The sequence below is a fragment of the Calidris pugnax genome, unplaced genomic scaffold (genome assembly GCF_001431845.1).
Source record: "Calidris pugnax isolate Ruff unplaced genomic scaffold, ASM143184v1 scaffold625, whole genome shotgun sequence".
Taxonomy (NCBI): Eukaryota; Metazoa; Chordata; class Aves; order Charadriiformes; family Scolopacidae; genus Calidris; species Calidris pugnax.
The window spans coordinates 61,516-86,672 of NW_015091487.1; the positions used below are offsets into that span (position 1 = coordinate 61,516).

General features: G+C 39.9%; 2 protein-coding genes across 4 annotated transcripts in view; one reads left to right on the forward strand and one right to left on the reverse strand.

Annotated features, from left to right (window-relative positions):
- The window catches only part of ASB5 (ankyrin repeat and SOCS box containing 5), a 36,179-nt gene extending 26,683 nt beyond the window's left edge, over positions 1-9,496 (reverse strand). Inside the window, exons 1-3 of one of the 3 annotated variants that reach the window (XM_014961705.1) lie at positions 9,351-9,496; positions 6,151-6,261; positions 55-347 (exon numbers count right to left, since the gene is read on the reverse strand). In XM_014961705.1, coding sequence (XP_014817191.1) covers positions 55-250 — 196 coding nt within the window. In that variant the 5' untranslated portion in view covers positions 251-347; positions 6,151-6,261; positions 9,351-9,496. Of the gene's footprint in view, positions 1-54; positions 348-5,469; positions 5,488-6,150; positions 6,262-9,350 lie in introns of those variants that run through there. The other 2 variants (XM_014961706.1, XM_014961707.1) reach the window with 2 other exon arrangements.
- Positions 9,130-17,709, forward strand: SPCS3 (signal peptidase complex subunit 3). Its single transcript, XM_014961708.1, has 5 exons — positions 9,130-9,425; positions 12,462-12,535; positions 15,163-15,239; positions 16,877-16,992; positions 17,230-17,709. The coding sequence occupies exons 1-5, from the start codon at positions 9,283-9,285 to the stop codon at positions 17,360-17,362; spliced, it is 543 nt and encodes a 180-aa protein (XP_014817194.1). The 5' UTR covers positions 9,130-9,282; the 3' UTR covers positions 17,363-17,709.
- The last annotated feature ends 7,448 nt before the right edge of the window (positions 17,710-25,157 follow it).

Here is a 25,157-nt window from a genome sequence, read left to right on the forward strand (position 1 = left end):
AAAAGAGAACAAACTCCCCCAAAAGTAGTGGTAAGATAACAAATACAAATCTACCTTGTCCTTGAGGAACTCCGTAAAATTCAGCCGCTATCCTCGCTGCCTCCTTACGGTTTCCTTTCACGATGTAGAAGTGGCTGAGGATGGCGAGGCTGATCTTCACGAAGAGTTTAAAGCAGAAAAGGGAAAGTATGGTAAAGTAGACATTGGAGAGCTGCTGGGCGAAAGGGCGACTCTCTTCTATGACAGTCATCGCTGCAGCGAAACCTCTCCCGGTGTTTGGGTAGGGCTCCCGAATGTGTTGATAAGATCATATGGCTCCGGCCACGCACTCCCGGGAACAACTGGTCCTGGGGGAAAGAAAATATCAGCTGGTCATGATGCTTGCTGCTCAAAATATGGGGATTATTTATACTGTACATAGTATTGAGTTCACTACCGCTCCTGGTGCTATTCCAGTGGGACGGAATAGAACAGCCACAGGTTCCAAGACCCTGGATTTTACTTGTTCCACTTCGAAGGTCTGTTTCGTTCCAAATTGTGCATTTCTAATTCGTGTATTTACCCTATTAACACATGGCTAAAAATACACTGTCAAAAGAATTAGTACTAAGAACTACAATTTCATGTACTAAACCAGGTAACTCAGGGAGTCAGTTTCTGCTAAACTAAGTTCCCCTGCTTCAGTAAAATTCCTTTTTTTGTGCTGCTTTATTTTATGTTAGACTACTTTTTTTTTTCCCCTTGCAAAACTAGAACCACATCAGTAAAAACCTGAAATACACATTAATATAAAAACAGAGCTTTAATATATCTCAGCTTTGACAGTCTCTTATTGTTTTGTTCAGGCTGAATGCAAATATCTTGTGTTCATGGCTTATAGCATTATACAAAAAACAGTACTCAGTGCAGACAATAAAAATCAAACTCCTAGATATTTTATAAATAATATCTCAAATAATCTAAAATTAAATTAAAATCAAATTAAAATTAAATAAATGCAATGGTAAATATACAACATGGAAAATTTATAATGCTTGTGATACACATTTCATTGTGCTGCACCGGATTATTTTAAACCTATGACACGACCGGCTTTATTTCTTGGCCAGTTTTAGAAAGGGGAATCTAAATTCCTCAGAGTTTTGAAGAATGAATTTGCTTATATGCCATAAAGAGATTACTCACAGTTATCAGCACAAACTGTTCCTATTAGTGTGAGCAATTGCTGAGTGAATAGTGGTGTCACAACACGATACAAATGGAGGAGCTGCAGGACAGAACTCGATTCCTAAGTTATAACCCTAAAATAAAGAACCCCAGCAGCTTAGGGTCCTCTTCTAAACTTTCATATATCTTTTAAAATAAAAAAAAAAAATAGTGTCTTTGATTGTAGTTTTAAAATACTCTACCCATAGTGATCTTAACCCTTTGTATTCTGCCCTGGATTCTCTCATTTGGTGGTCGGAGAAAAAGCATTTTAGAACACTGGCAAGTGTCCATCAGGACCAGAGGGTATGAACCAAATGTCCCCGCTGCCACCGGCCCCCCCAACTTCAGCGAACAACACAGCAGACACCATGGATATCACCCAAAATCACATCTCTGAAAGGAAAGTGGCAAAATAAAGCACCTCTTCTCATCTGGTTCCAGGAGTAATGTATTAGAGTAAAAAACTATCATGTTTTATGGAAACTACGTTCAAGTAAACCTATAGAAATGAAGAAAAAGACGATGATAAAAGGAAATGAGCTTGGAAATAAATATCGAGATTTTTAACAGAGAGAAACTGAAATGTGCTTATCTGGAGAGAAACAGATTTCAGTCTTTTTCTTTGAAAAAAAGATTAATCCACACAAAAGTCAGACCAGTAACTGGAAAAGGCAATTAAAAAGCAGTTTACACTGTAAGTTATATTACTCTGTGAAAAAAAAAAAATACACGCATTTTCTCCTAAATTTCATTTATAGACATTTTCTCATCCAGCCAGAATAGGAACTGCTCTCCTCATACCATAGTTAGAAGCAGGAGTGAGTACTTAAAATGCCAACTGAAAATCCCTTTTTATATTTGGCACATTGTTATCTGACACTGAATTGAGGTGTCATGTTTTCCATAAGGATAAATGGGCATTATGTTCTGAGCCACCACTGCCAATTTCCGTTTCAATCATTAATAGAAATGGTATTTTCCTTAGTAACGTATCCAGTATTGGAATTTCTTCCATATTTCTACTAGTATTATTAAGCTTAACTCAATCAGTCCACAGAACTTCCCGGCCATCTTAAGTACCTGTTTTGCATATTTACCGTGCAGAATAAGGAAAAATCATAATTATCTCATGGAAAACATTTTTCTTCTTCATAGTGCTTCACCTATTTTTCCCTGTCTCTGTGTCATCCAGTAGCTGTGCTTTCTCATCTGGACTTCTCCCACGGTTTGTTAATTAACAAAATAGTCTTTCTTTGTAGAGGTGAAAATCCAAATAGCAATTACTATAAATAACAGCTGGAGTTAACAGCCGCGCTCGCTTAATCTTCCCCTTACAATTGGGTTTCCTGCTTCTTACAACTGCAGCAGATAAAGCACCAAAAAGAAATTTCTCAGTTGGTAGGTTGCCTTATTCAGGCTAAATTTTTCTGTAGAGAGTCAATAAAAATAACAAAAACTTTTCCAAAAATCAGGCTGTGCATGCATGGAATCTTTTGTAAGTGATCTTTCAAAAACCCTCATTGATTTGTAAAACTTCTGCTTCTAGAAACAACACAAAAATTGGCGAGGAGTGTTATTCCTGTATCAAAACTTGCCTTTTGTCCTCTCAAAAATTTCCCTCCTTAGCTACAAACTATACAAAACTGAAAGAAATCATGAGTTTTGAGAATTTGAGTTCACACATGCTCAGGAGAAGCTGACAAAGTTACTCTCCTAATAATAGATCTTCTTTTTTAAAGCTCTGTAAGTGCCAGCCTAACTGGAAGCTCTCCCAACTGCACAAACAACCAAGTCCATCCTAACAGACAACACTGTAACAGAAATCAGAAAGTTGAAGCATCAATAAATAAATAAAGGATCTGACAGTCAATGTGATGCCATGGGAAGCGGGTGAAAAACTGGCATTTAAGTGTTCTGAATTTTCTATGAATTCTGAATTTTCAGGACATGTCAATCCAGAATCTACACAAACAATGCAGTGGGAAGTTATAACTGATACCCAAAGTTTGATTTTTTTCCCCCACTGCATTAAAATCAGCGCTCTGGCACAGTTTAGGTTCTATACAAGCCACGTTCTTCTGGCACATGAATGACTCGACCTTTCATTTGTAACATCATGGAAAGTTTGCTTATTCTACTGTGAACTTTTAAGGAAGTTAAATTGGTTTTATTCAGGTGTTTTGTCTTTCCTGCCTGTTGAAAATATTACTCCAACCTTAGAAAATAGTGCTAACATACTGACTTGTGTATCAGGATTTCCTGGGGATGGAATTACTGGTCAGGGATTTAAATACCAACCAGTATCCCTAGATGTAACAGACATTCTCTATAGCACACATGTTTAAAAACATACAAATTAAAGATATTCAAGCAATTACGGAATTCCAGTTTTGTAACTTTCTCGGTTCATGGGAAGAATAGGGAGAAATTTTAAAGCTGTATCACTTTGTTGCACACCCACCCGAGAGCTGCTTCTCACGATGGTGATAGATTCCACTTCAACTACACATCCAGCATCAAACAATCCCTGCGCTCAGCAACATCATATCACTATGCTCCATCTGCTTAACGAGTCCAGCTAATTGCTGACGGTAAAGTTCCGTGCAGAAGGGAAGCAGGTAAAACTGCTGAAGTAAATTACTGAATTTACTTGCAAGTAAATCCAATCTGAGTCCTGCCAGGAAACCTGGCAAGTTGGTCCTACCACATTTGCTGCGGTCCTCGCGGGATACCTAACGCAGCCCAATTAGTAAGGGTATGATAGAAGATTCCAAAGTCAAGTCATGTGTGTACTTGGAGACATGACTGAACCCAGAAACGTGTCAGAGAGCAGGCACACACCCCCTGCTGACAGACAAACCCGAGCAGATCTTGCCCCCCACCCCGCAAAGGAGTTTAAAAAGCTCCCACCTCCAGCTGCCCATTCCATTCCTCAGCGGAAGGTTCCTGCCCCTCCTCCCCCCTTCCTGGAAATCAAGAGGAAGGAATGTGTGTGTGTATGTCAGCCACCTCACTTCAAAATCTGGCAATTTAAACTGTTGGATGAGTTTAAACAAACCTTTTGGACTTGACACACAAAACGCCACCCATTCTGCTGCAGAGACAGAAACCTCCTGTTAAAACTAGTAGCAAACTATGAGGGAACAGCAATGTCAAAATGCACAGAAGCCACCTGTTCAGGATATTTAGCTGTAACTTTTGATGGCTTAAGAGACTGCAGATTGAGGTTTGAATTAATACTACCTGGACTTTTGAAACTATTTTGGATCTACATCAGTTTTTTATTTATTTATGTGTAAGACCTTTAAATTACGTCATCAGGATGAGACGATTGTCAATTATTGACAAGTGAAAAGATTTCTCTAAAGTGTCTCTGAGCTGCGTTTTCCTTCACCAATTTGAATTTATTTTATTCTACATTGTAGTCTGTCTTTTGATTTTCCTTTAATTGTTTAAGTGATTTCTTTTTTTCATTACAAACTGTTCCTAAAAACAGTGAAACCATCTGTTTCCTTTAACTTTATACCCACTTTCTTCAAACTTTTGCCAGGTTTTCTTCTAGACTAAGTAAAAGCAGTTTCATTTGTTTCATTTCTATGTATATTCTGCTGCCTGTGAATGGAAATAAAAGGAAATTATTAAGTCAATTTCATGGCTTGATAGGGATGAGAAATAAAAGATTATTCTGCAAGAATGTCACTGTATGCTGACTCTGATGGCTAGTGTTTGTATCAGAAAGGTTTTTTCCATCCACTAAAGCCAGGATCAGTTAAGTGATCTCATCGTGACAGAGCTACCAAACCATTTTTTTTCCGCAAGCCAAGGCACGACAGTCCCTGCCTGGTGCTTTTACAAGAGACATAAAAATACTTTGTGATGAAGAACTCACAACTGGCTTAGGGAATGAGGCAGAACTAGAGAGAGATGGATCCGTAGCACACAGGCTTCTGGCCACAGAATGCAAAGCACAACAAAGCCTGAAAGCTCCAGCTGAATCACGGAATCACAGAATGGTTTGGGTTGGAAGGGTCCTCAAAGCAAATCTGCCAGGAGCCAAAAATGAACTCTGTTAGGCTCCAAAACATACTTGGAGTTTGTTTTGGAGCCATAAATATTTGGTCCCATCTCCAATGAAACATTCATATGCCACTAGAGGAGACAATCTTATATCAAGTTCATTCTGAAATCAGAAATGTAAAGTTCCCCAAGGCTTTCTTGCAATAAGAATAGAGAGGCAAGTGAAAATTTCTGTTTGCTTACCTTCTTATTCTCAGCACTTTGTAGATCCAAAGCGGAAAAATGGAGGTAAGAAGAAGGTTAAAAACAAAACCCCTTCAGTGCAGCCCAGAAGGACTTCTCTCAGCCACAGCCTTCCCACTCCAATTGTAAAACCAGCCCACCCAGAAGAGGTGCTAACTGAAAGGGGGCTGTTGCAATAGAGACAAAAATTCCCCTAGTTGCTCATGACCACATTTATTTTAATCTTCATCTGCCCAGGAGGCTGTGTGTTGCTACTGCCTCTTAAAGAGTTAAAATTTCAATAATTAATAAAAGACAAACTCAATAAAGGATTTAGACATATATGGGGATATTTAGAAGTATATACACGACCCTAGATGAAAAAAGGTTATCTATACAGTCCTCATCTAACTGGCCAGGTGCCAAAGATTCCACAGGGCACCTAAACTTTCACCTGTAAAATTAATTAGAAACTTAACCCCCAAGAAGGCCGAAGGTGGTACCACCTGGGCTGAAATTACCAGCTCCCCTTCACCTGGGATTCACCAGCCACAGACCCCAATCTGTTCTAGCTGTGTGTACCTCGTTAGAGCCAAACTGACTTGAGTGGAAAAGACAAAGGCCTCGCAGCAATCTCTGTGGACAGGCAGTGTCAACACTTGCTGTTTTGTTTACAGACGATTAAAGGAATCACTCACTAACCTGAACATCAGGGTAGAAAGATCTCAACCAAAGAAAGCGAGCCCTTCTCTCTCAGAAGACTGCTCTGATCATCAGCTGCTGACTGGGATCAATCCTGCTGAAGCACCAACACTATTAAAACAAAAACAACCAACACATGATTAATAGATCAAAGAGTGCGTAAGAACAGAGTTCCAAAGTAGGATAATTCTGGGAAGAACAGAGTAAGGGAGAATTCTGCATTTCAGACCTGCTCCCAGTCCCATCTCTGCATTTTGTTCAATTAGTTCGTAATGAAAAATTTGGGATCCATTGAGGCTAACACAACTTATTTAGCAGTGACTTCCAACATTAATATTATGCCGCTATCCTTTAAAAAAAAAAACCCACCAGATTTCATATTTTTCACAGAAGAATTTGGACCTTGCCAGCAGACAGCTATTGTGAATAATACCACAGTTGCCTTCTTTGTTTCAAATGTTTTCTCCTCTTTGGATTTTGCAAGATTTCAGTCATTAGAAACCTACAGAAGGTTTATTTGTTCTGAAACAGTAACAGACCAGTCCTTGAATAAATTACACCATCTGTCTTCCCCTGCATATTGCACTTTTAAGTGACATTTATTTAAGGATTCTACTAAAATAAATCCAAAACGACACAAGCAACAGACATATTTATTCATCTGTCTTAAAAACACATGCTAATTTGGCTAAACCTTTTGATTTTGGTCTTCTTCAGGTACTTAACTGTGACACAAGCAACAGACATATTTATTAATCTGTCTTAAAAACATGCTAATTTGGCTAAACCTGTTGATTTTGGTCTTCTTCAGGTACTTAACTGCTGCTTTGGAAATGGCATTGCTTTACTCTGCAAGTTCTGCCATAGCTATTGAAGTTTTCCCCAACAGCAGAGCTGTTTAATTAAAAACTCTAAACAGCAACTGCAAGAACTAAAAGCAAGAGCAAAGGCAATTTGAGTCTTTTGTTTGTAGACACAAGATAAGAACAGCGTTCACATTCGGAACTATTTTTTTTTTATTACAGCAGAGATTTCACAACTTCTGAAACATTCAGGATCCCCAGTTTGCAGTAAAAGTTTCCTTGTTGTTTCTAAGTGTTTTGGGGAAAAGTACCTAGTTTTCAATAACCATTGCCCAAGGTTTCAGATATTTATGTTCCAGACCATAAATCAAAAAACTTTACCTGACAACAATCAATGTTTTGAATTGCAAATCAAAACATAAAATAATAACAAACCCACCAAAAGCCTTCACAGAGGAAACTCTCTGTGTTTCTGGAATTCTTCTGGAGTATCAGGAAGGCCAAGGATTACCAAATGTAAACTGGCAATGAGTATCATCAGAAGATTGCTAAAGAGCCTCTCCCTTCCAATATTTTGGGGAAAGTACCTAGTTTTCAATAACCATTGCCCAAGGTTTCAGATATTTATGTTCCAGACCATAAATCAAAAAACTTTACCTGACAACAATCAATGTTTTGAATAGCAAATCAAAACATAAAATAATAACAAACCCACCAAAAGCCTTCACAGAGGAAACTCTCTGTGTTTCTGGAATTCTTCTGGAGTATCAGGAAGGCCAAGGATTACCGAATGTAAACTGGGAATGAGTTTATCATCAGAAGATTGCTAAAGAGCCTCTCCTCTTGGAGAAGAAATTAAATCTGTGGCTGATTTCATTATGGCAAATGCACAGACACACAGAAATTAACAGTTCAGTAGAAAACAGAGGTTCCCAACTGCAAGGAATTTGGTGCTAAAAGGGATGTGCTACAGGTACTTAGGGTTGGTGGAAACACAGAGCATCAGCATCTTTTTCCTCTTCCATTCCCTATCTTAATCTGCAAAGATTTTTCTTCCATGAATCACAGACCTGACTGTCGGTTACAGGGTGCGTGTGGTGGGGACAGAAACAGCAAACCATTCCAGAACATGGGTATTTCAGGAAGGCCTGAGAGCCCACCCCTTCTTCTCCCTGTCCTGTCAGTCACCAGGAGGCCCTGGAACCTTAAGGCTGGGACGATAAATATAACTGAACCACTGCTGACACCTCTTGTCCGTCCTGAGAAATCCACGTTGATAAGCCCTGGTGTATTTAATGCAGGGAAATATGGGGAGTGGGGGGAAGCCATTATACAGGCTGTCTCTCCCCCCTGGTTCTCAGAACAGTGATGCTGCAGATCCATGGAGCAGGAAGGGGACCGAGCTGGGATGAGGAAGAGGATGAGGAGCGGGGACCCAGTTGGAGCGGGGCCAGAGGAGTCCACGGAGATGCTGGGAGGGCTGGAGCCCCTCTGCTGGGAGGACGGGCTGAGAGAGTTGGGGGGTTTAGTTGGGAGAAGAAAAGGCTCCAGGGAGACCTTCCAGCCCCTTCCAGTCCCTCAAGGCGCTCCAGGAGAGATGGGGAGGGACTCTTGATCAGGGAGGGGAGCCATAGGGAGAAAGGGGAAGGTCTGACACTGAAAGAGGGGAGATTGAGATGAGGTCTTTGAGGGAGGAACTTGTTTGGTGTGAGGGTGGTGAGAGCCTGGCCCAGGTTGCCCAGAGAAGCTGTGGCTGCCCCATCCCTGGAGGGGTTCAAGGCCAGGTTGGAGGGGGCTTGGAGCAACCTGGTGTGGTGGGAGGTGTCCCTGCCCAGGGCAGGGGGTGGCACTGGGGGGGCTTTATGGCCCCTTCCAACCCAAACCAATAAAGAAATCAGAACAAGCACCTATATTGTCAGCATTAACGGTGAGAGCCCTGAACAGCACCCCCAGTCCCGGGTGCCGCTCTCTGTGGATAGACACACGCTGCTCTGAAGGCCAACGGCGGCGGGCGAGCAGCGGGCACATCCCCACGGCCGCACCAGTCCCTGAGGGAAGCTCCCCCCCGGCCGCCATGTTGTGGCTGAGGGGAGCGGGCGGGGCCGCCTCCCCGGCGCGCGCGCAGAGCCAAAGGGCGTGTCCCTGCTGAAGCCACGCCCAGGCGGGGCGGGGCCACGCCCCTTCCTCCGCGGCCCCAGTGCAGCCGCTGCCGCCGCCGCCCGCTTTCCGCCGCGTCCCCGCTGGAGCCGCCCCGGTCCGTCCCGTTCCCCCCTCACCCCGCCCCGATCCCTTCCATCCCCTGCGAGCAGCGGCCGGGCCCAGCGGGGAGATGAACACGGTGCTGTCCCGGGCCAACTCCCTCTTCGCCTTCTGCCTGAGCGTGATGGCGGCCCTCACCTTCGGCTGCTTCATCACCACCGCCTTCAAGGAGCGGAGCGTGCCCGTCCGCATCGCCGTCTCTCGGGTCACGCTGTGAGTGCGGGCGGGACGGAGGGGTGGGTGGATGGATGGATGGATGGAGGGAGGAGGGGGCCCGGGAAGGTCCCCGCCGCCGCTCTTGCCGTCGGCCGGGGCCTGGGCGGTCCCCGCCTCCCGGCCGCTCCCCGCCGGGGCCAATGCGGGAGCCCCACGACGGCCTCCGCCTCAGGGCCCGGCCGGGAGGGAGCAGGGCCGGCCCCGCCCGCCGTGGGCCTTCGCCGGCTGCTTCTGGCCCCTCAGTGGTGGGGGGGCTGATAGGAAAATGAGCTGTTTTAACCCAATAATGGGTTTTTTTAATTTAGTCGGTGTTTTGGTCGAGTTGGCGAGATAAAAACGGCTCATGGAGCTTTGGAGCAGCACATGGGGTGTGACAGGAGCGGGGCCCCCTCAGGGCAGGAAGGACACTGAGGGGCTGGAGCGGGTCCGGAGAAGGGCAGCAGAGCTGGTGAGGGGTCTGGAGAACAGGTCCTGTGAGGAGCGGCTGAGGGAGCTGGGGGTGTTCAGCCTGGAGAAGAGGAGGCTGAGGGGAGACCTTCTCGCTCTCTCCAACTCCCTGAAAGGAGGGGGTAGCCAGGGGGGGTCGGTCTCTTCCAAGGAACAGGTGATGGGATAAAGAGGAAATGGCCTCAAGTTGCACCAGGGGAGGTTTAGGATGGATATTGGGAACAATTTCTTCCCCCAAAGGGTTGTCAAGCCTTGGAAGAGGCTGCCCAGGGCAGTGGTGGAGTCGCCATCCCTGGAGGTGTTTAAAAGCCGGGCAGACGTGGTGCTGAGGGACGTGGGTTAGTGGTGGGTTTGGCAGTGTGTAGTTAGTGGTTCGACTTGATGATCTTAAAGTTCTCCTACAAAGAATATGATTATATGAAAAGGGATGTGAATGCAAATAAAGAGTGCCATCAGCTTTTGTAACTGTTTAATATCTCTGGAAATATAAACTCTGTGTTTAGCCTCAATTGAGGATTGCAAACAGCATAAAACAAGTGTAAAAGCATGTTTTTGGGTGTTCTGGTGAGCTTGATGTATATGATGTTGTTGTAGTGGGTCCAGAGGAGGCCACAGAGATGCTGGGAGGGCTGGAGACCCTCTGCTTTGAGGACAGGCTGAGAGAGTTGGGGGGGTTCAGCCTGGAGAAGAGAAGGCTCCGGGGAGACCTTAGAGCCCCTTCCAGTCCCTCAGGGGCCTCCAGGAGAGATGGGGAGGGCTCTGGATCAGGGAGGGGAGCCCTAGGGAGAAAGGGGAAGGTCTGACACTGAAAGAGGGGAGATTGAGATGAGGTCTTTGAGGGAGGAACTTGTTTGGTGTGAGGGTGGTGAGAGCCTGGCCCAGGTTGCCCAGAGAAGCTGTGGCTGCCCCATCCCTGGAGGGGTTCAAGGCCAGGTTGGAGGGGGCTTGGAGCAACCTGGGCTGGTGGGAGGTGTCCCTGCTCTTTGTGGGAGGGGTTGGACTAGATGGCCTTTAAAGGTCCCTTCCAACCCAAACCATTCGGGGTGGTGGGTACAAGTTACTCTGGGGGAGATTCTGATTGTACACAGGGGTAGAAAGCATACTAATGCCTGAAGGGTGCCTATGAAGGAGATGGAGACTTTTTACAAGGAACCTCATGGAAAGGATGAGGGGTGGTGGGTACAAGTTACTCTGGGGGAGATTCTGATTGTACACAGGGGTAGAATTTTTCATGCAGAGAGCGATCAGCCATTGGAATAATTTCCCGAGGGAGGTATCACACAGAGCGATCAGCCATTGGAATAATTTCCCCAGGGAGGTGATGAAATCCCCAACCTTGGACACTTAGGATTTAGCCAGACCGGGTGCTGGGCCTTTTTGTCCAGATTGGCTTTTGCCAAGAAAGGCTGGGCCAGCTGATCTTTGATGTCCCTTCCAGCCTGAGATTCTCTGATTGTAGTTTGGATTAAATTTGTACTGTTGTGTTGGTCCCTTCCATGATGCAGAGATCTGGTATTAACAAGAGGTGTTATACCTTAGCTGCTTTTCTTGAACTTCTCAGAAGTTCTGCACATCTAATTTCTTCACCAGATTGACAATGATTGAGGAATTAAGTGCTTGATAGGTTTTACCACTTAAAAATATGTTGCTTTTTGCAAAGGGATGGAAATACATAGCAAGGCTTTAAATTGGGACGTTTTGGTGGTGTTTTTCTTAATGTCTCCAAAAGTGTGGGATAAATTTAAGTAAGAAATTAATAAACTTCTTCTTCTAAACTTTGATTCATCAAATCATTGTTACATGAGGAATTAAGGTTCATAGCTGATCCTCAACCTGCTTATGCTATTGTTCTTTGTAGAGGGCAAGTTTGGTCAATTGATGAGGTTTGTGAATACATGTGAAAATATCTGTTTTCTCTCTTATTTTTCCAGTCCTTTTTCTAATGTGGTTTCATGTCAGATATATCCTCTAAACATGGGTTTGTAATAAAGGCTTCTAAAACACCATGATTTTTCCATAATGCAGAAGAAAATACGCATTTTCTTTTTACTGATACTTACAGACATTCCAGGGAGAAATCTTGTGTAAGTTGTGTGAACTACAAGTACAAACTCTTTTTTACCAGAATGGATGGAGTGTCTTGTGTGAGACTGAGCACTAGAGGCTTTTATTTATGGAAAGTTGAGAAATAATATGGAAAATGGTTGCCTGCAGACAGTTATGCTGCCGGTATTCCAATCGGCTTTATATATTTTGGGGGTGGCTAACACATGTTTTATTAAAATGAGACGTGGTGCAGTTTAGGTATAGATAAATACAGATACTATTTTTTTAACAGGAAAAAGTCTATAGGCTATTTTTATAACTGAGAGTACTGTGGTGGCAAGGCCTGTCATTCAAAACTGGGGTGCTGTAATTTCTGGAAGGCAGATTTTATTTTGTAGTGTTTATTAGGTTTTAGCCAAAAGCATTTGAAACAAAGTACAGAAAATGGATAAGGGAAATAAGTAATAAAAATAATAATTGCTGTAAGGCGTGGAAGAGAAATAATGAGAGAGGATAATCTTGTGTTTTCTTTTGTCTTAGAAAAAATGTAGAAGACTTCACTGGACCTAGAGAAAGAAGTGACCTGGGATTCGTCACGTTTGACATCACTGCAGATATCCTTAATGGAAAACTGGTCTGCGGATGCTGTGAAATGAGAACATCTTGACATCTGTTTTTGTTACCTTACAATCTTCAGATATTCAGGACTTGAGGGAAAACTAACAATTTGTCTTAAAATATAAATTTATAGCAGTGGAAAGTATTTTCCATGGGTAGGGCAGGGAAGTAGAACTTGGAATAGCTGATCTGTGTGTAGTAGCTGATGCAGGACAAGTTGTTTTCTCCCTGTTTTTAATGCCTGTTTTTAAAACCAGGCTCTGTAGCAAAGCACACTGTATCTAATAACAGGAAATGCAGTTTAACATCTGGACAGTATTATCATTTGGTGACGTTAGTATTGGTGGTTTGGGGTGTTAATTAATTATAGGATTTATATAACATACTATTTTGACTGTCGTACTGAATCTAGCAATTCTGAGGCACTTTCCAAACTCATTTTGTTGTGAAACTTACAAAGTTCTAGCCACATAATACTTGCATGCAAGCACCTGTCTTCCTTTAAAAATAAAAAGGCATTGTAATACTTCACTTCCTTAGATGTTAAATTATCAAATCTTTGACACTGAATAGTATGAAATATATTGGGAAGCATATGAGGCACTACAAAATCTATCACATTAGTTTTTGGCCTCTTATTACCGTTACCTTTTTTGCAACTTCTCTTTTGTATTTCTCTGTTTCTCTGTTGTTTGGCTTTTATTGGGGAAGGAGGGTTGTGTGTGTTTGTTTGGTTTTGGTAGGGTTTTTGACACTAGAAGAGAGTCGTTCTTAAGATTTAGATTAATAAATATTAAAAAAAAAAATCATTGTTTTTCTGCAGAAGTTGGTACCAAATCTGAGGCATCATGCTTTACCTCAGGTGATTACTCTAAGCCCTGCTTTGCAGCTGGGCTGAGAGTCCTGGGGTTTTTCCCAGTCAGCTGGTTTTTGTCACTGTATAAAGCAAGACATTGATTACCCCTGTGTTTTGGTTCCCCTGCTCTGGAGAATACTACGTAGTGTAAGCAAACCAAACAAAATACAAATCATGAACACTGGATAAAACAAGTTAATTGGATTTTTGCAGGTGTGTATTGCACAGGAATAAAAGGGCTTTTTTTTTTATCAGCTGCTATCAGGAGAGGTGAACTCCGAAGTCAGAGTTTTACCTCTGAAATACATATTAAAACCAGAGACTAAAATTCTAAAATAGATGCATTGTATGTGGTGTATACAGGGGGAGGCAGAGCGAGGCAGGGCAGGATCTCTGAAAGAAGTGTTCTTATGTAGGAATTAGCCTGCAGTATGTGGACATAAAGATTCCATGTTTTAATGACTTAATAGTACCAGTAGTTTAACTTTTTTTTTAAAAAAAAACCCTCTGATTTAATCTCTCATGCCTGTCATGAATAAACTGTGCAGTGTGTAGAGCTGTAAAATACAACTTTCTGGTAGGTTTTCTTTTTTTGACAAAATTTGTAAAGAGATGGGGGTTCTCTTAACTAACGGTTAGTTCTAGGAAATGACAGTTAGAAAAAGAAACCAGGGAAAGGAAAGGGGAGGAGACAGTTTGCACAAACTCCTTTTAGCGTACTTAATTTGTGGCTAACTTCAGCAAGTTTGAAGAAATCCTACAAAGGAGATTTTCAGACTCTTGTTTGTTGTTTGGAGTTAGATGATGAAAAATCTTCAAGTGAAATAGCTGCAGGTATTCTTGCAGCAACATCAATTAAGTATTTAATTCTTTCCTTTCTTGCCTTTTGTATTAGTGGCTTAAAACCACAATTCAATCTCGAGATGAGTGGAACAAGATAGAACAGATTTTGAGGCTGGTTGGGGAATCTGTTTAATTATTCTTTGAGGTGGTGGTAAATACAATAGAAAAAGAGGATTGGGAAATAAAAGTTTACAACTAATCTTTATTGAGAGTTAAAAGGTCTTTCCCTAGCAGTCATACACAGTACATTTTATTGCTAAATCAATGGATGAGTATTCAGAATATCACCTTTATTATATGGGCAGTCTCAAATGACAGTCTTCAGTTCTTTACTGTTAATCAAAAATCTGAGCAGAGTTTTGTTCCAGTCTAATAAGCTGACTTTGCAGTAAGTAGGTAACTAAATCCCTAATTCCTGGTGTCCCTTCCAGTGTGAAATGTGAACTTCTCTAGCATGTCTATTACAAGCTCTTTGAACTCTCTACCCTCCACTAATTTTTGTATTTATATATTTTTTAATGCTGTTGTATCTCAATCCACAGTTGGCTACCAGGATTCTTTGGTAGTATAAATAATAGCTTTGAAGATACTTCCTGAAGAATTCTGTCTCACCTTTTATATTTAAGATTTTTCAGTGGATTGTCTAGCAACAGCTTATGGTTGCTACCCTGCCGTGTCAAATATAGAACTCTTAAATCATTGGAGGAAATAGCTGTTAGATCTCATAAATACTAGAAACAACCCAAAAACCTGTAGCTTTAGTATGATTAAAATACATGTTGGGAGTCTTGGAAGTGCTTTGATTTATAGGTGAGGTGTGTTGAAAGGTAAGAGCGCACTGTAATTATCATAATCTATTTAGATCTAGTAAAAACAAAGCAAGGTTATGAAAATAAAAGATGGTATTTTTCTTAACTCGCATACATCTGCAGAGTATATTTGACTGGAACGTTAAACAATTGTTTCTATATTTGTCTGCAGAATATTCAACGAAAAACAATGTAAGTATCACAAATAAAGTCGCAGCAATCGCGCCTTCTGTACCGCGGCTATTTTTAACGTTCTGAAGCTCTGCTGGGAAGAGCTAAGGCACCAGCGGTTCCTACTACCTTGGGCTCTCTTCCCTGGCCTTCGTGGTGGTTATTTTCTTGCCAGTTTTCTGCAGGGTGGGAAGTTCACCCTCATGAAACCCAACTTGGTGCCCAGCAGAGCAGGAGAAAAGTAACATCATCTTGTTAAATTGCAAGAGTGGACTGGAAATGAAGTTTTTTCACCTATTTGCTCTGTCTATTTTACTTTTCCCTAACGTTCTGCTGCTGACTGCTGTTAGAAACAAGATATAATGGCCTCTGTTCTGGCCAGGTGTGGTGGGTATTTTGTTCATAGTTTGCCAGTTACTACCAGTAACTACCAGTTCCTGTAGCCGCATAAGTACATTTATGTGATCATGCTTCTCAAAATAATTGGCTTTGCTGCATCCTTCAGATTGGTTCCTGCTGGTATTTTGCTTTGGATAGCTGAAGGCTATCAATCTGATGGGAGTAATGAGGAGCAGCCTCTGGAAAAATTAGAATAGAATCATGGAATGCTAGAATTGTCTAGGTTGGAAGGGACCTTGTAGATTATGTGGTCCAACCATCAACCTAACTCTGATAAAATGTTTCACTGATCTGATGGGAGCAGTGAGGAACAGCCTCTGGAAAAATTAGAATAGAACCATGGAATGCTAGAATTGTCTGGGTTGGAAGGGACCTTGTAGATTATCTGGTCCAACCATCAACCTAACTCTGATAAAAACCATCACTAAACCATGTCTCCAAGCACTATGTCAACCTGTCTTTTAAATCCCTCCAGGGATGGTGCCTCAACCACTTCCCTGGGCAGCCCATTCCATGCTTGATAACCTTTTAAAGTACCTTAGTTATTTTTTACATGCTGGTGGATATCGTGTTTGTACTAAAATAGTTTTTAGGGCTCTTTATCAGAGACTGGGACTTCCTTGTCTTATTTCATCTTCTAATATTTTTTTTTCCACAAAAATCAGTAGTTCTCACAAATACTGAGATGTTTTTTTTCTCTGTTGTTCTCTAAGGTACTAAACAAGACTGAGCACCTAACTACTTTAAACAACAGTATAAAATTTCAAATATTTAAGAATTTGGGATATGTCATTTGAATATTTCATATAATTCTTGGGGTTATGCTTGCAATTCAAATAGAGATTTTTTTTCCATTAAATTTGGAAAAAATGTTAAATACCTGGGTGGTGTCATGACAGCTCAATTTTAAGCCCTTTATTTGAAACGAAGTCTAAATACCACTTTAAAAGCAACTTACCTTCACAATTCAAAAGGAAAAGCCATCATACTTCATCTTTGAAAGCTTATGACTATTTTAAATTACTTTCTTAGGTTTTATTGAGCTGTTTTTGTTGTTTCCATTTATTCTGTGCTGCACTGCAATGTGTGGTCATACAAGTGTTGTCCCCCCCAAAGCATTATTTTGTTAAATTAATTATGGATAGCAAGCATGTACTTCAACTCCACAGGGTTTTTAGATTAAGAATGGTGTGAAATTCTAGTTGCTGGAAAAAACCTTGTCAGGTACCTTGCTGACTTGGTTACAATTCTGTTTTTAGGCTCTAAACCAGGTGGTGCTTTGGGACAAGATCATGTTGAGAGGAGATAACCCTCGGCTGCTCTTAAAAGACATGAAGTCAAAGTACTTCTTCTTTGATGATGGAAACGGTCTCAAGTAAGTAAATCTTTTTCTTTTTTTAAAAAATAAGTATTATTAATGATATCTTGATTTACTTGCATACATTGCATTTTAAATGTGGTTTTTATTGCTGTTGCTGTGTTACTTCATGAAGTAACTACGTAAAATTAAGAAGTCTGTTGTTTCTGGATCAGGAAAACAATTTGTATCCTAATTTTATTAATAATTATGAATTAAAGTACTTGTGCTGATAGTCTTTATTGCTTTTTGCAGGGGAAACAGGAACGTGACTCTGACTCTCTCCTGGAATGTTGTACCAAATGCTGGGATTCTACCTCTTGTAACAGGATCAGGACATGTGTCTGTACCTTTCCCAGATACCTACGAAACAACAAAAAGTTATTAAATTATAATGCTGAACCCTAAGCAAGATATTTTTATACTTGTATATTGTGAATAAATTTTATTGCGGTTTCTTCTCACGTCCCATGCAACCCTTCAGAGAAAGGTACTTGATTTCCTCAGGTCTAAAGGCATAGGAAAAGGAAATGAAAGTTCAGGGTTTGTTTTTGGTTTTGCTTTTTTTGTTTTGTTTTAAAATACAATGTTGAAGCTGAAACTTAAGGGAAAGGTAAATTGCAGAGTAACGGTTTTGGGGGGGGGGAACTGAGGAATTTTATTTTTTTCTTTTGTTCTCCTGGCCATCTGGGTATAGATCTCCATTTCTTTTAAATAAACATTTTTAAACCAGAAGATAGCCTTGCTGTGGTTTTTTTCTTTTCAGGTGCTGTGATAGTGTGTAGAACTCACATACACCTTCTGGAGTCAGTTTCTGTGAGGGCCTGAAGGAAATGGCTATTCTATTTTCTGCTATTTTGCTAAATTCATGCTTGAGAGTAAGGTAAGGTGGGGCCTCTCGGGAGCTACCAGCAGCTCCTTTAGGAACTGATGGTCCATTATCCATCAGCCAGCTTCCACTTCTCAGTTTATTTAGTAAGTTTTTGGGGAAAAAAAATTGGGGAAAAATGAGTACTGCAGTGTGACAAACCTCTCAGAAGAAGAGATGGAAGAGGTTGGGGCAGAGTCTCCCCCTCTGTTGGGAGGTCACTGAAGGGCTGGTGGATTTTGAGGACACCAACTTGCTTTTTCAAAAGGACTCTTTTATATTCATATATGAATTCAGAAGTATTCATAATATTTATGAATTTTCCCCTGAGTGACCCCGCAGTACCTTTTCCGTGTTGATGTGTCAATCAAAAAACTTCCAAAAAGTTGAAGTGTGAAAACTAAAAGAAAGTATTTTCATGGGAATATTTTAGGACATAAAATATGGTTCAGGAATCAAGAGGGAAATTCCTCAGCTGGAAGTCCTTATAAAGCTTTTCAAAAAGTAAAGTGACTCCGGTATTTTGTTGTGACAATTCTCAAACTGTTGATAAAAAGAATGCTCTTTTATGGAAACAAATGGCATTTATTTCCTCTTGTGTCCTCTGATACCTCTTACAGAAAGAAATATTACTGTTGGTGGCTGATTTTTCTCTTGGATGTGCTACTGACTAAATAATGATGTTTTTTGTAGCGATGTGCACAAAAAGCTCTATTCCCTGGCACCTGCTGTATTTAATGGGAAAAAGCTTTAGACCCCTTTGCAGGAAATTGGAACTGCAGATGCTTCAGGTAGTGATTTATTTGAGGTTCAGAGGCAGGAATTCTGGTCTAAGGGCTGAAAAATGCAAGCTCTTAACATTGCTGGGTTTGTGTTTGCTTCTGGGAGCACAGAAAACCCCAGGAAGGGAAAAATAACACTTAAAAAATCTGTGTTTACAGCTTGTGTACGGTTTTATTTGTGGGTTAGCACTGTAGATACTGAGAACAGACATAGAGAAAATACATTACTTCTAAATATTGGAGGTTTATTCTTTTAAGAAGTTTCTTCTGGACAACAAAATTGCAGTTAGCTATTGTATTGCTCAGCAGCCAGACTGAAGTAGAGCTACTGCGTTATTTTTGGATTTCACATGTTGAAAATGTTCTGCTTCTGAAAATTATTTCAGGAGAGGTTTGGCAGGAGCAGTTCCATAAAATGAAAGCTACTTAGATTGCTCCTCCAATACCTGAATTTTCAATCTTTCTCCAAATTTGTGTCAGAAAATACATAGAAAGTAACTATTTCTAAGTCTTCCATATTTAAGGAATGTTGTAGTTTATTTGGCAGCTTTATTTTGGAAGAAAAGAGATTTTCTCTGTTAAGAAGAGTTTTAAAACAGTTTTTAAAGCATCGTAGACTGTTTGTGTACACAAACAAGTGAACAGGCACATACTCTTTAGCATGAAGTGCCCCTTTCCAAGCACACAGGTAAATCCTTAGATTACACTATTCACATCAGGCATATTTTTACTAAAATTAAAAAATCCATAATTTAGCTTGAACAAGCCAAACTGCTGCTGGATCTTTCACCTCCTCCACTTCCCCGGGACCATTTCTGTAACCCCATACGTTCCTGAAGTGATGAACTCAGGATAAGCATTCTGTGGTTAAATTCTCTTTTTCCCTTAGTATTGTGTTGCAGTAATAATTCCTTTTATTTAGTTTACCCACTAATTGTTCTTAATTAGCAATTCTTAATTCACTTTTGGTTTATGTGGGAAGACTGGCAGAATTTTCTCTTTCTTTTCTGTTTATCCCAGACATGTGAGTTGCACTTACGATTTCTTTTTCCAAACCTTAATGGTCTAATAATAAAATTCTAAATTGTCTATGCATAAGCTATTGAGAAAACAAAACAAAATTTGCAAGCTGCTGATTCAAAGTAAAAATAATGGAGCCCAATATGTCACTCAGAGAAATTGAATGATAATTCAGTCAAATAATTCAGAGAATATTTCAAAGCTGGGACATTAAAATATTTTTTTTTCTATTCGACTTTAATTTCTAAAAAATAACTTTCTTCTGGTTTTGTTTCTTCCTCTCTCTGCCAACTCTGAAAGGAGGAGAGAGTCAGAGTTTCTTCTTCTCTGCCTTCCTGGTCCCCTTCTGTCATTAAATCCTGCTTTTTTGTTTATTTTTCACTTAAGGATGAGTGTAAGGTGCAGAGAGGGGTGCTGGTGCCTGCTTCTGTGGTAACAGCCAACACTGACATTCTTTTTAATGATTGGCTTTGATTTTTTTACCTTTACCAATGTTAAGATTCAAAAGTAAAGTGATTTGTACTACTTTGAGCTGTAATAAAATTATTTAAAATTATATATCCTATCAGGGTATTGGCACTCACAAGCTCTGATTCACTCCCACAGGGGACACCCACAGATTCTGCCCCATTGTCACCTCCCTCTGTGGCCAAGTCTCAGCCCTGAATGGAGGATCTAATTAGGACCCACCTTCATAAAGGCAATTAAGGGCAAAAGGGCTTTGAAGAATTAGTCCAAGGAGCATCCCTAGAGGCAGCAAAGACTCTTACCAGAGTGATAAGTCTTGATTGAAATAAGGGGTTTTGACACTGCGTTCTCTGCTATTAATGAGCTATGGGGAAAACATCCATAAAGGGCAAAATACTTGAAAATAGGTGTAAAATTATTGAGAAGATCGTAGACATTTAGTAGCTGGAAGTTTTTCATATCAGACTGGAAGATCCTGTTGGGCATCAGGATTTAGAGGTGGTTTTGCTGGGTTTTTTCAGGTCTTTTTTTGCTTTCTTTTCCTTTTCCCTGGCTCCCATGCTGTTCTCTGCTCTCCATAGCAGCACGAGTGATAGAGTAGGAAGTAAACTCGAGGAAATTTAGAGATTATGCTAGGCCTAGAAACTTGTAATTATAGATTCAAGAAAAGTAGTCAGTAAATTATATTAAATTGTTGTTTAGGGATGGGGTGTTATTTGCTAAATACAGTCTTGGGAGCACAGAGCTGGTGGCAATAGCTCCAGATGCTGAGAAAAGTTAAAATAAATCTCTAACCAAACTCTTCTTACTGGTTAGTTTTGGGGGAAGTAGGGGAGAAGGACAGAGGGAGGGATTCTCCCAGGACACTTAATATTCTTGGGCTTATTGCTATCTAGATTGTTTAAATTGTTTACACATGTAAAAGCAGAATGTAATACCAGATAAAAAAATCAAGTTGGTTTATGAAGTACTTGTAATTGAATATTTATTTCTGATTTCCCACCACCTCATCCAATTAATCTTTATTAGAAATCCAGGTATTATTGTCTTGAACAACTGATTAAATGAAGGACTTAAAGATGACTCTGGCTATTTTTATAGCCTTTGTGATTCAAGGGTGAGATGTTGATTTAACAATCAGTAGGATTATGTGATACTTATATTCTTCAGCATTGATGCAAGTTTCCTGCACTGGATTTAATTTAATCTTGCTCCCTGTGGGTATCCCATTGCATAAATCCATGCAATATAAGAACTCAAGGAGTTTTATCAGCATAATCGTCAGTATGGATCAGAAACTGGATTTCAGCTGAACAAATTGATGCTCTAATACTCCTGGGCTGAGTAGGAAATGTTACAAGGACTGCTTTCTAATGATTTTTCAAATGCTTTTTGCCAATAATTATATTTTAAAGGAACTTTCTGCTGTCAAGCTGGAAGCGGCTGGAGAATGTTACAGGCAATTTAGCATAGGTCACTGAAAACATTGGGTCAGTCCAGGCAGAAATGCACATAAACGAGGTCAAGAAATATTTTATACTTCTCCTAGCTGTGGATTTTCACCCTTGGGTTTCGGTCTAAGAAATACGGTGTTTAAAATTGCTAGAAATCCAAGAAAATAGATGAAATCAAAATTCTGAACAGCTCCAAGTAGGGCTGTGTCTTGGAAAACGCAGAGAGTGACCACTGGTGCTTTGATGCTCTGATGCTTCTGGAGTTACTCTCTCTGTTAAAAGGAGGAGGAGAAAAAGGAAAGGGGAAAGGAAAGGGGAAAGGAGAGTTACTCTCTCTATCAAAAGGAGGAGGGGGAAAAAGGAAAGGGGAAAGGAAAAAAAAAAGGAAAGGAAAGGGGAAAGGAAAAAAAAAAGGAAAGGAAAGGGGAAAGGAAAAAAAAAAGGAAAGGAAGAAAGGGAAGGGAAGGAAAAAAAAAGGGAAGGGAAGGAAAAAACCACTCCTCATGTCTAGAAAGTAACTTAAACCCTTGACTCTGTGATCAAGTTTATAATTACTCTGTGTTTGGAGAACCACTCTGTGACAGGCTGTAAAGTTAATTTTGCAAGAAAGCAGAGCGTGTCTCTTAAAAGCTTGGTGGGAAAGTCTAAAAACAGAAGTCTGTGCTGTTTCAAGAATGTGCTGTCACTTGGTTTAAAATTCAAATTAAAGTCAAATTAAGTCAAATTTATTCATAATAAATAAAATTATACATTTATAATATATATTCTAAGTATAGTATAGATTATAAATTAATTAAAATAAAAATAAATGAAAAATTAAAAAGCCAGCTTTGACCCAGCTATAGGATATACGTTTGTGGGTTTTAATGCCTTTTGCATCTCAAAAAACTAATTTTTATTACACTCCCTTGCTATATAAATAACCAACCTCATCTTTTTTACTACTTAAACAAGCATAACTCTGGCAAAGCATCTCCCTACCACGCTATCCGACTCTGTGATCAAGTTTATAATTGTTCTGTGTTTGGAGAACCGCTCTGTGACGGGCTGTAAAGTTAATTTTGCAAGAAAGCAGAGCGTGTCTCTTAAAAGCTTGGTGGGAAAGTCTAAAAACAGAAGTCTGTGCTGTTTCAAGAATGTGCTGTCACTTGGTTTAAAATTCAAATTAAATTCAAATTAAGTTAAATAAATTTATTAATAATAAATAAAATTATATATTTATAGTATATAAGTATAGTATATATTATAAATTAATTAAAATAAAAATAAATAAAAAATTAAAAAGCCAGCTTTGACCCAGCTATGGGATATACGTTTGTGGGTTTTAATGCCTTTTGCATCTCAAAAAACTAATTTTTATTACACTCCCTTGCTATATAAATAACCAACCTCATCTTTTTTACTACTTAAACAAGCATAACTCTGGCAAAGCATCTCCCTACCACGCTATCCCAGAATAACGTCAAGCAGTGCTATGTCTGAAGCCTCTAAGGTAAAAGAGTTGGCAGATTTAATATTTGCCATTTTCTTAAAATAGATGGGATTTGTCCTTGCGAATATTTACATCTTCGCAAAGGATATTGATCTAAAAAGTTAATGAAATGTTTTAGTGACATAAGAGAGTATAGGTGTTATCTTTTATTTGGTTATTTTTATTATTATTTTCCCCTGTTCCCCCATTTTTCTAAGTTATTGGTGAGCAATCTGAAAAGCAGCTGCTGATTTCCTGAACGTGGAGAGCAGGGCTCTTCTCAAAGGCAGAGAGTTCCTTGTAGGAACCCATCAATATTGATCAACATCAGGGGTGTCTTCAGATAAGGTAAGGCTGGGGTTTTTCCTGGATATTTACCATAATAATAAAGTCAGGAGTTCATTAGTCCTGTCGCTAATTTTTTTTTTAATGCTTTCCCTACACCCTCAGGAGGAGGAATTGTTCAAGTACTGTAAAATTTCTGATTTTTTTAATATTAAACAGAGAATTGTCAACTTCCATTTGTATTTGACCTGACAAACTGTTCTCTTTTATTCCATCCAATAGCTATGTATAGTGTATACGTGTATCTATATGCATAATCCTTCAAGATTAATTCAGTGTAATCCTTCAAGAACTGGTTAATACCAGGGAATTTTAGCAATTTTTCAGTGCTATTTCTAAGTCAGGAGAACCGACACCAAACACTGAGGTGTCTCTGCCCTGTTCAACTGGGAGCAGCACCAGTTTAACACCTTTGCTTCCACAGGAGGTGGAAATTACTTATTGTCCCACAGCCAACAAGTTTCTTGCTGGTTCTGATTTTAAACTATTTTTGTCTCTTTTCCTCTCGTTTTGGTTTTTGCTTTGGTTGTTTTCCTTCTGTCAAAGAGAATTGCAAATAGTTTGGACTCAGAAAACTGATACGCAATTGTCATTAAATTCAAGGTAACTTTTATGCTCTCTTTTTGGCAGTATTGTAGCTTTTATGCTACCAGAACTGCACATTATGATAAAGGGATTTAACAGATGTTCTACCGGATTTTATTGGTTTTGTTGGTAAAGAGGGAAAATGAGAAAATAAACGTGGATGGAGGCAATAGCTTTTACTTTATGTTTTCCTCTCCCTTTCATTGGGTCCGTGGTGATGCTTTCACAGGGCAAGAGAAAATTTCGTCAAATAAAATTTTATTTTTTTATTTGGCATGAAGGATCAGTTTTCGTGACTGAAAGAGTATTTGATGTTCAAAAAGTACTTCAGTAAAGGTCAGTTTTTAACTTTGGAAGTTTTGAGGGGTTTTTTCCCCTCTAAACTTTGTCAAACTCAGCATTTTATTTGCTACCTCCATATTAAAGAATTCATAAAATGTTTTATGATTTCCCATTTTCCCATGTGTATTCTTTCTCACTTTCTGGTGACCAACAGGGTTATTTTTATTCCGATATGCTGACCCCTTTGTGCACAAAATTAGTTTCTCAATTATGTTTTACCAAGACACTGTTACACACTTCATAAAAATCACAGGTCCTCAGATATTATAAACGCATGTCCTACTGATTTATAGTGATAAATCCCAATATTTTTTGAAACAGAACTGTGTAAAACGTAAAAAAGTGAAATTCCAAAAGCCTTCAGTTTACCCATTTCTGGGCAGGCCCCTTTTGTTGCTCTTTGTAGGGCAATATCCTTTTTTCTCCCATGTCTTTGCTGGCTTCTAAAAATCTGCTTAAATAAAAATACAGACCAACAAAGGTCCCACCTGTGATGAAGATACAAAATAGATCTTTATGGGTATTCCTGAAGTCCTGTTGGTTTTTGGTGGCACAACTGAAATATTACAGACTAGTGTAAAAATAGCTTTCTAAAAAATTTTTGACCTAAACAAAAGGGGATGCAAAGTACAACAGCATTAGAATTGCTTCTGCTAATTTATTAAAAATAATGGGTACAAAAATTGGGGTAAACCTCTTTTCCTGAGGACTGGATTGGATCCCTCCTGCAGGGAAATTCTGTAGGAAATTCTAAGACACTCATTATCTTGCATCTAACAAGCAGAAGCCACGTTGATGCGGCTCAGTTTTGAAGCATCATTACATCATGACTCTAATAATGTAAATCT

What these genes read in the sequence shown, in the direction of transcription:
- SPCS3 (XM_014961708.1), top strand. Translation starts at nt 9,283, where the DNA reads ATGAACACGGTGCTGTCCCGGGCCAACTCCCTCTTCGCCTTCTGCCTG. An exon ending in AATATTCAACGAAAAACAAT is followed by an intron (nt 15,240 to 16,876) that starts GTAAGTATCACA and finishes TTCTGTTTTTAG; the next exon opens with GCTCTAAACCAGGTGGTGCT. An exon ending in GATGATGGAAACGGTCTCAA is followed by an intron (nt 16,993 to 17,229) that starts GTAAGTAAATCT and finishes TGCTTTTTGCAG; the next exon opens with GGGAAACAGGAACGTGACTC.